Source organism: Peromyscus leucopus, chromosome 9 (assembly GCF_004664715.2).
Source record: "Peromyscus leucopus breed LL Stock chromosome 9, UCI_PerLeu_2.1, whole genome shotgun sequence".
NCBI lineage: Eukaryota > Metazoa > Chordata > Mammalia > Rodentia > Cricetidae > Peromyscus > Peromyscus leucopus.
Genome location: NC_051070.1, coordinates 67,694,026 through 67,704,163, shown reverse-complemented (window position 1 = coordinate 67,704,163; position 10,138 = coordinate 67,694,026). Strand labels below are relative to the sequence as shown.

Below are 10,138 nucleotides of genomic sequence, written 5' to 3'. Positions count from 1 at the left end.
AAATTGTTAGACTCGTCTGAGCAGCCATGATGGAGAAGGACATAGAGCCAGGAGGGTGGACCAAGGTTGGCCCTGGTTCCAAAAGAAGATAGGGAAACTAATGCCAGATGTGGAACAGCCCTTACTGAAATATCTGTCACCTTAATGGTGAAGCTGTGGGACAGAGATACTTTTTCCAGGAAGGCCCATCTACAGTGACCTGGGCTCTGTCTCCCATGTCTCCAGGACCAGTGGTTCTTTCCCTCTCCTTTTTTCCATATGACACAGAGAAGATAAAATGTTCACGCTGAGCCCCAGGACAAGAGAGCCCCAAGCTCAACTTTAGGCTTTTCAGAAGGGCAGGCACTGCAGAGTGGGATGTTGTTGGGGTGAGCAGAGAGCAGAAGTGTGCCACTCGCCTGCCAAAACAGAGTTGGTCCCTGTGATACAAAACCAGACTTCTGATTGAGCAAAAAGAACTTTATTGAGTTGTGTCTTCTGTCCCCACACAATCTTGGATTCAGCTGTAGGGGAGATGCTGAGTCAGAGAGGGGTCTGGTTTGCTCTGGAGTTAGCTGCGTTTCATCGTTTTCTTTATCCAGGATAGGAAACTTGACACTCTGGTGAAGGCTCTAGGCGCTGAACCATTAGTACGTCCAAAGGATACAATGCCTGCAGCTGCTTTTTTACACACGAGGGGCCCTCCTGAATCCCCCTGTGAATGGAGAGGGCCACAACGGTCTGAGATGTTGTTCATTCTAGTACCAATATCCCTCTCATTTCAAGGTTCCTCTCAGAGAAGCACGAATTGTGTGCTCTGCTTGTGGGTGATCAGAGAGCAGGCCTGGGTGTCCCTGGGCTTCCTGCTCTGATTGCGGACAGGGTTACTGCTTCATCTCCCTCCTGAGCCCAGCCTCTGCCCTTTCTCCAGGTCTGTGATCCACTCAATATAAAGGTGTGTGGGACCCACATTTCCAGGCCATTGTTTAAGAACATGGGGACAGGTGAGTGGGCCTGATGTGAGCATGGAGGACAAGACCATGGACAAAAGTGGGTGTCTGCTCTGTGGAGACACCTGCTTGTGTTAATGACACAGGCAGGGACACAGCTTTCTAAAGCCTGGACCTGGGTGTGAGGAGGACTGTGTAAATCCTGCTTTATACCAGCTGCCTTCACTGAGATTCCTTGAGGGGACCTAGTTAGTTACTGGTTAGTGCTGCTCCCAGGAAGAAAGGTCACAGCCAGTGGGGAAAGGAGTCCCTGGATGTTTGATCTCTAGGTCCCAGAGAGCTTTTCCCCTCCCATGGAGGATAAAAATCCAACTTACCTTATAGGAAGCCCTCTTGATCTTTGGATCCCCTGCACAAATCTCATTGGTTTTGTTGTAGTAACCTTTTAGGTGGGACTCACACTCCTGATCCTTCTGTATTTCCAGCTCCACCTCTTGGAGTGTGTTTGAGTATTTGTCCCCTGGGGCTAGCCTTCCCCAACCAGCCACAGAGCACACATCCCCTGGGTTCACATAGACCTTGCGCCTGGGCAGGTTGAGGGGCCTCACAGCTTTAGTCCTCTTGGCCTTCTTTTCCAGCTGTTGGGGAAGAGGCAAGAGAGACCAGCTCAGCCAGGAGCCTGCTGGCCTGGGACACCTTGAAAGCCAGGATGGCAGGGAGGGAAGGGATGGGATGACAAAGGTCTCACCTTTAAGAGCATGATGTCATTGAGGATTTTCTGATGATTATAGGCAGGATGTGGGATGATTCTTGCCACAGGGATGATCTGCTGGGTCTTCTCCTGTTCTTTGATGTTGTGGGCCCCCAAGGTGACAATTATTTTGCTGCGCAGAGAGCAGAGTGAGGATAAGAGATGTGAAATCAAAGAAGATCCAGCCCAGGAGGTGTGAAGGGCAGGGTGTGCTGGTCATGGTGGAACCCTAGCTGAGGAAAACTGAAGGGACAAGAGTGACCGTGCCTTCTGCTTCTTAGCCATAAAAACGATAGAATTCTGGAGCACCAGTACCTGCACCACACTGCCCAGAGTCCTTGTGCTAGGAAAGCACATTGTATTGTTTGGTTTGTGTTTCAATGCTAACTCTGATCTACATGTGCTCCGTTCCTTAGCTGTTACTCTGGTCCCAGCCTGGTTCTCACTCATGAGACTTGCTGGGCCCTCTCTCCTCCCAAGCTCCTTAGGAAGAAGGCATGGCCTCCAAGGAATGTTCCCAGGAGGGTATGGACTCTTTCTTGCTCCTTACCTCCCATTACAGTGAGCAGCAGTCAGCACAAAATCCTCTCGTATGAGGCATCCACCACACCTTCGAGTAACATCTCCATCAGTGATCTTAAGACAAGCCATGTAGGGTCGAGAGTGGGGCCTGGCCTCATGTCCCCCGATGATCTCCCCTGAAGAAAAAGCCAACCTTTTTGCATGCACCTGCTGTCCAATGGAGGAGCCTCGTGTAATGGTTCCAGAATTGCTAGGCATTTGGGAGCCAGGGAGGCCTGGAGTAAGGAGCAGGCTGAGATGAGATCCCTCAAGATCTCCGGTTCAAAAAGGAGAGGAATGTATGTCTTGGTCTAGCAATCTTTCTTCCACATAGTTGGAGGCATGCCTAAGTCTCTGGGCAAGGAAATGCTAAGGACTCATCATGTCTGTCCCCAGACTTTCGTTCTCAGAGACTTTCTAACTGTCCCCCCCTCCCCCGCACCTCTCCTCCCATGAGTCCTGAGATGCCGGGACAGTGCTGCTTTCTAAGGCCAAAGGCTTCAGTTTACAATTTGTGACATCCTATTTATACTAGTTGCCCAGTAAAGGTCCCTGGCTTCATGAGTGATGACTCCCCATTCATTCCTAGATGCAGCTGCTGGCATTCTAGAAAGCAGAGAAATTAGGGCTTGCCCGGTGGTTCATCCTTGAACACTGGAACCACAGGAAGCCTGGGAAGCAGAGTTGGAGGAAAGGACCTGGTGGATTGGGATCAGCAAAAGCACTTATTCTGAGGACAGCGTTTCCACCTATTCTAGGATCCAGGTTTCTTGGATGAGTACTTGGTGAGGGGGTGACTGTATCATCATAGATGCAGAAGCCAGGCCCATTCTGCCTGCTCCAGGAGAACATAGTGTTCTCTGCTTTGCAGGTTTCCTTCCCTTTACCATGGGCTTCTAGGAAAACCCACTTTCCAGATGACAAGTATGGCTCAGGGAAGGGCTGGCACTCGTTGGCTCTTCCTGAGAAAGGCCTCTGTCCTCCCACCTCTCATGACAGAAGGGTTAGGCCACCAAGGGAGCTGTTGCTCACTCACCTGCCTTTGTCCTGGGGGGCAGAGAGAAGTCCAGCAGGAGCAGGAGGAGCTTCATCCTCTCTGGGAGACCCAGTAGGTCCCAGCACCTGGGGCTTTGTCCTTGCTCTCTTGTAACCTCTAGGAGATGAAGGAGGTGGAGTGAGCTCGGTGACCTGGTGCCCCCTCTCTTTTTATGATGCTTCATCACAGAAGGCTTTCTATGAAAGTTCCCACCCCTGCTGCCGCTGCCTGGTGACGTCTTCTGAGTGCTTGTGTGAGAATCATGAAGTAACCACAGCAGAACCCACAGCTAATGCTTCAGAGAGCCACCAGTTACAGCCCATGGCCGGAACACAAGGGTACAGGGTGGGGTTTGAGGGGTATGGTATCAGAGTCCCAGAAACCCAAGTTCCCAGTGGTGGAAGATCAGTGCTTTCAATGCCATAGTGCTCAGTCCAAAAGGACAGATGTGCAATGAAGCTCATCTGTTGTACTAGAACCAAGTGTGAGCTGACCACCTAGTGGGGATAACCAGGGGCAACCATGACTAGAGTACAGTTTGGGGGGGGCAATGGTAGAGTGATGGACAAGGCTGTAACAGACAGGCCTTGCAAACACTATTCAACCTATTTAGCAGCAGAGCTTCAAAAGGTCCATGTGACAAAGACCTTTCTTATGAAACACCTACATGTGACATTTATTGACATGAAATAAGAGATTGCTGCAGGCTGAGAGCTGAACCCCTGACTGACCAAAGCCTGAGTCATTCCTGCTTCTTCAGAAAAGCTGACACTTGTCCCATGCAAACCTGTGAGCTAAGGTTGGGAAAGGTCTAGTTTCCTGAAGGACAGTCAGGTCAGGTCACTAAATTACTGATAAAGTCCAACATAAGAAAGCAAGCCAGCCTCCTAAAACTCAACAATTTCTTTCTCTCTCTCCCTCTCCCCCCACCCCTCTCTCTCTCTCTCTCTCTCTCTCTCTCTCTCTCTCTCTCTCTCTCTCTCTCTCTCTCTCTGTTGTACCGGGATGCAGTGTCCATTGAGAACAGAAAAGGGGATTGGATCCCCTGGAGGTGGAGTTAGAGGCAGTTGTGAGTCACATTATATGGGACCTGGGAAATGAATTCAAGTCCTCTGCAGGGAAGTAAGCATTCTTAACTGCTGAGCCATGATTCCAGCATGAACTTCACTGATTTCTCCCCCTTTTGCTGTTGAATATGATTAGTGAAGCCTCCATCTTAGTTACGGTCCTTTTCAGTGTTAAAATTTTGACATGTTTATAAATAGTTTCTACCTTTTCATATGTTGTTACTGGTTCCCTTTAGTTTCTTCTTAAATTTTTCCTCAGCTCTGATTACTTACAAGAAATTAAGAGCCGGGCTGTGGTGGCTCACACCTTTAATCCCAGCACTCGGGAGGCAGAGCCAGGCGGATCTCTATGAGTTCGAGGACAGCCTGGTCTCCAAAGCGAGATCCAGGAAAGGCGCAAAGCTACACAGAGAAACCCTGTCTCGAAAAACCAAAAAAAAAAAAAAAAAAGAAAGAAAGAAAAAAGAAATTAAAAGCCTTTGTGAACGTTTAAGAGCCCTTAAAATATTTCATGTCAATCGTCTCCTATGTGATGGTCCATTCATTACTCTTCCTTTTTTTTCTTTGTAGTTTTGTGTTGAAAACGGGAGATATGGATATTGCCCACCAGGGCCACTTTCATCTTCAAAGGGGTCTGTTTCTACAAATTGGAAGGTGGAATCACATCTTACCCTTCTAGAGTGACAAACTGTGCTCCTCATCTCTCTCAGGGTCTCCTGTGTGACCCTTCTGTCCACATCTTCTTAGGATGTGGCAAATAGTTGGGTTTGAGGTAGGTCAGACATATGCTGCAGAGTCACTTACCAGAAGCCTGGGTTTATAGATGCAATGTGTGGCTTTCTCTTTATCGTTCCAACTCATGCCTAATAATTCTTGTGTCACATCATCTATCATTCAGTCTCGGTGTGACCGCTCGGTTGTAAGGAATTCTGGTTTTTTAGTTTTTCTGTTTCTGACCAAATAATTCACAAAAGACCCATGAATACACACATAGTAGGGAAACTGGGCAAGGTCTCCCCCATGAGAAACTCCACACTGCAGGGACGGTCTCTAGAAAGCCGTGTGCATAGCACAGCGGCATTGCATTCCTTGCCACCGATGACACATGGGAATTAGTGACAACATTGTTCTGACCACATTTCTATTTGTGAGTCACTTATCAGAACCCCCAATATGTCCAGAAACTCTGGACACATTTAATGTTTTCTTGTTTCAAGTTTCTAAGTCAGGAAGGTTGAGGATCAGTTGGTAGGCCATGTTAAATCTACCAAAGCACTGCCTAGTTCCTAAGGGCTCAAAGAAGTCTTACACTTATCTCCCTTTGATATCACAAACTAATGCTTTGATTCTTTAGCTGGGAGTATAATAAGAATCTGCACAAGCTACTCAATAACTCTTGAGGACATGGTGGGGGCAGGACATAATGGGCTTAGTGTTGGTGCATGTCTTTACCTTAGCTCTTTCCTACCTACAAATGTCACCTTTGATCCAGTCTTCACAGGAGGAAGAAGGATGGGCATTTTAATTTTCCCCATTGAGGTTATATGAGTTAAGAAGGGTATAAAGAAGCCTTCTGCCAAGAAGATGCTCTTCCTGGTGTGTGCTGGGTGTCTCAGAAAAGGGTCTTGAATGTTACAATTCCAAGATGTCTTGTGTACAGAAAATATGAGTTGGGGCTCAACACATCACAGATATCTGAAACAAATTGTGGGTGATTGAATGTGTGTGTGTGTGTGTGTGTGTGTGAGTGTGTGTTTGTGTGTGTGTGTGTGTGTGTGTGTGTGAGAGAGAGAGAGAGAGAGAGAGAGAGAGAGAGAGAGAGAGAGAGAGAGAGAGAGAGAGAGATTGATTGTGTATTTTGGTGAGGGTGCATTCACTTACAACTAGGACTAGACATTACTCCAAAGCAATGACCCAGATTGGCATCAAGTCTTCTAGAGAATGATTGCTGGTCATGTCTTGCTAGAATTTCCAGGATACAGTGGGGCCTTGTAGCAATGAAGTGTCTCACTCCATAGCTTGGGTTCCAGAGGTCACTGTGGGCTTGCAAACTAACCATCTCAATTGGTTGAGAAACACTTAAAAAAGAATATTCGACATCCTTAGCCATCAGGGAAATGCAAACCAAAACTGCTTTGAGATTCCATCTTACAACTGTCAGAATGGCTAAGATCAATAACACAGGTCACAGCTCAGGCTGGCTGGGATGTGCAGCAAGGGGTACCCTTCTCCATTGCTGATGGGAGTGCAAACTTGTACAGTCACTATGGAAATCAATATGGCAGTTCCTAAGAAATTTGGGAATTGATCTACCTGAAGACCAAACTATACCACTCCTGGTGGTATATAGACACAGGAAGCCCTATCCTACCATAAGGACACTTGCTCAACTATGTTCATAGTAGCTTTTTTTTAAATAATAGCCAGAAACTGGAAACAACCTAGATATCCCTCAACAGAATAATAGATAAAGAAGATGTGTTACATTGCACAATGGAGTATTACTCAGCTGTTAAATAACAAGACATCATGAAATTTGTACGAAAATGGATGAAACTAGAAAAAAAAATCCTGAGTGAAGTAACCCAGACCCAGAAAGACAAACATGGTATGTACTCATTTATAAGTAGATATTAGCTGTTAAGTAAAAGATAATCATGCTACAATCCACAGACCTAGAGAGGCTAATCAACAAGGAGGGTTAGGCGGGCCACTTGGATTTCCCTGTGAAAGGGAGATAGTGTTGTGGAATATTTAACAATGTAAAGATGTGTGGCATTTGTTTATGCTGTAGAATATTACTTTAATTGTGTAAAGGTCTGTTACGTTTGTTTCTGCTGCATTTGTTTAAGGATGTAAGGATGTGTTGCTGTTGCACCTCTCCTGCCTAAGGCACTTGATTGGTCTAATAAAGAGATGAACGGCCAGTAGCCAAGCAGGAGAGGGCAAGGCAGGGCTGGTGGGCAGAGAGAATAAATAGGAGGAATCTTGAGAGGAAAGAAGAGGAGGAGGAGGAGGAGAGAAGCAGGAGAGAACTAGGAGAAAGACAAGGACATGCCCAGGGCCAGAAGCAGGCACCTGCCAGACAGACAGACATAGAGACAGCAGGATAAGTAGGACATACAGAAAGAAAATGTAAAAAGCACCAAGGCAAAAGGTAGATAAAGAGAAACAGATTAATTTACGTTAAAAGAGCCAGCCAGAAATGAGCCTAAGCTAAACTGAGCATTCAAAACTAATAAGAAGTCTCCATGTCTTGATTTGGGAGCTGGGTGGTAGACCCAAAAGAAAAAGGCTGCTGCAAGATAGAATAGAGTTTGGGGATGGACTGGGGTCGGGTGTGTATGGGAACTAGAGGGATCAATCAGGTGTGGGGTTTGGAGGGAGTGGAGACTGGGGGAGATGATTAGGATTTGGGGGTGTTGTGGAAACCTACTCTAGTAGAAACTCCCTGGAATCTATGAGGGTGACCTTAGAGAAGATGCCTTGGTGAATACAGTGCCTGAACTGTTCATCTTCTGTAGCCAGTCAAGGCTTCCAGTCATGGGACTGGGAACCCAACTCAGCCACAAAGCATCCAATCTACAATTTGTCCTGCCTGTGCTGGAGAGTTGGTGGAGCAGAACAGGTGGCCAGCTAATGACTGGTCCACTTGAGGCCCATGCCTGTCACTGCCTGGATGGTCAAGAACCAGGGGCTGGATGGCCCAGAGACCTAGGGTAGAACCAATCATGAAGTACCAAAAAAAAGTCAATGAAATGAATCCTAATGATATTTTGCTATGCTCATAGATTGGTGCCTAGCCCATTCATCATCAGAGAGGCCCCTCCAGTGGCTGATATGAACAGATGCACTGACCCACACCCTAACATTAGGCCGAGTTCAAGGAATCCTGCAGAAAGGGAGTGAAAGGATATTAGGAGCCACAGGGTTCAAGGACACTAGAAGAACATGATTGTCTTAGTTAGGGTTTCTATTGCTGTGAAGAGACACCATGACCATGGCTACTCTTCTAAAGAAAACATTTAATTGGGGTGGCTCACTTACAGTTTCAGAGGTTCAGTCCATTATCATCATGACCAGGAACATAGGGGCATGTAGACAGCTGAGGTGCTGGAGCTGAGACTGTTGTATCTTCAAGGCAATAGGAAGTTGACTGACTTACTGGACAGTATCCTGAGTATAGGATACTTCAAAGCCCACCCCACAGTGACACACTTCCTTCAATAAGTCCAAACCCACTTCAACAAGGTCATGCCTTCTAATAGTGCCACTCTCTATGATTATGTGGCCCAGTTACATTCAAACGACCACAATTGATAATAGAACCAACAAAGCAGGCCTCATAGTGGATCACAGAGACTGAAGAGCCAATAAAGGAGCCAGCATGAGTTTGCACTAGATCCTCCCCATACATACTGTGGTTGTTTAACTTGGGGTTTTTGTGAGACTCCTAACAGTGGGAGTAGGGTTATCTCTGACTTGTTTGCCTGCTCTTGGGACCCTTTTCCTCCTACTGGGTTGCCTCCTCCAGCCTTTATATGAGTGTTTGTGCCTAGTCTTTTTGTATCTTTTTAAGCCATATTAGGTTGATCTCCCTGGGGTGCCTGCTCTTTTCTGAAGTGAAGTAGAGGAGAAGAGGATCTAGGGGAGCCAGGAGGTGGGAAAGACTGGGATGAGTGGATGCAGAGCGAATTTTTAGTGGGATGTAAGATATGTGAGAAGTATGTAAAAAAGTACAATTCACTAGTGGTGCTGTTCTAAGGACTTAAATGGGGTCACATGGGTCTGATACTTCAGGCGGAGTGGCCAGTGTGGTAAGAGCTTTTTTCAGCTGAGGACTCAGAGGCTCTCAAAGAGAGGATTCGGGGAATTGGTGAGGTGAGACGTGGTAGTGGTTTGTTTGTTTGTCTCTCTGAACTTTCAGTATTTACACCACTGTCTGGATCCAGGTTTTTTATTTTAAGACCTTTAGAAATTTGAACAACAGGCCAGGTCTGTGGTTTGAATGTGAAGCAGGCTACAGCCACTCTGCTTGAGTTTCTCCTGCCCACCTCCTTCATGAGAGCTCCACATGAGGTACAATGAAGACCATAGCACTGGAAGGTTTCCAACTTTTTCCAATTCCATACACTGCTTTTCTGAACCAAAGAAGATTATGCCCACTATAAGAATATAGAGAATTGAATAATTTTTTTTTTTTTTGGTTTTTCGAGACAGGGTTTCTCTGTGTAGCTTTGCGCCTTTCCTGGAACTCACTTGGTAGCCCAGGCTAGCCTCGAACTCACAGAGATCCGCCTGCCTCTGCCTCCCAAGTGCTGGGATTAAAGGCGTGCGCCACCACCGCCCGGCGAGAATTGAATAATTTTTAAAACATTCCTTTTATGTGAATTCCAAATATAGATCCATTTGTGCCACACTGACCTGTCTAGTGAAACGAGAGAATGAGGGTGAAGAAGAAGTCTACTGTGTACCTGATAGAAATCAGGATCTACAAATATTGGTTGTTGATGTCAAAAAGTTACTTCCAGCCTAGCATCCCTTGGATCCCTCTGGTTCATAAACTGCTATAACTCATGTTGCCAGCAGGGGGAAGCAGAGTTTCCAAGCTGAACCAGGGCTGTTGAGTGACTGGAGGTCATAGCTGAGCCTCTCCTTGGAAGACTTGGGTTGGAACAGGGCTCAACCTGTCCTAGGTGGGAAGGGTGAGCATCAGGTGACTGGCAGGGTAAGTCTAACTGGACTAAGAGGTAGAGGAGATTCCAAGTGTTTGGAACTGATAAATGAATAAAAG

General features: G+C 46.6%; 1 protein-coding gene across 3 annotated transcripts in view; it reads right to left on the bottom strand.

Annotated features, from left to right (window-relative positions):
- Positions 1-444: 444 nt before the first annotated feature.
- Positions 445-10,138, bottom strand: part of LOC114689300 (granzyme B-like) — an 11,828-nt gene continuing 2,134 nt past the window's right edge. The window contains exons 1-5 of one of the 3 annotated variants that reach the window (XM_028863650.2): positions 3,278-3,442; positions 2,231-2,378; positions 1,678-1,813; positions 1,307-1,567; positions 445-694 (exon numbers count right to left, since the gene is read on the bottom strand). In XM_028863650.2, coding sequence (XP_028719483.1) covers positions 551-694; positions 1,307-1,567; positions 1,678-1,813; positions 2,231-2,378; positions 3,278-3,332 — 744 coding nt within the window. In that variant the 5' untranslated portion in view covers positions 3,333-3,442 and the 3' untranslated portion in view covers positions 445-550. Of the gene's footprint in view, positions 695-1,306; positions 1,568-1,677; positions 1,814-2,230; positions 2,379-3,277; positions 3,443-10,138 lie in introns of those variants that run through there. The other 2 variants (XM_037208508.1, XM_037208509.1) reach the window with 2 other exon arrangements.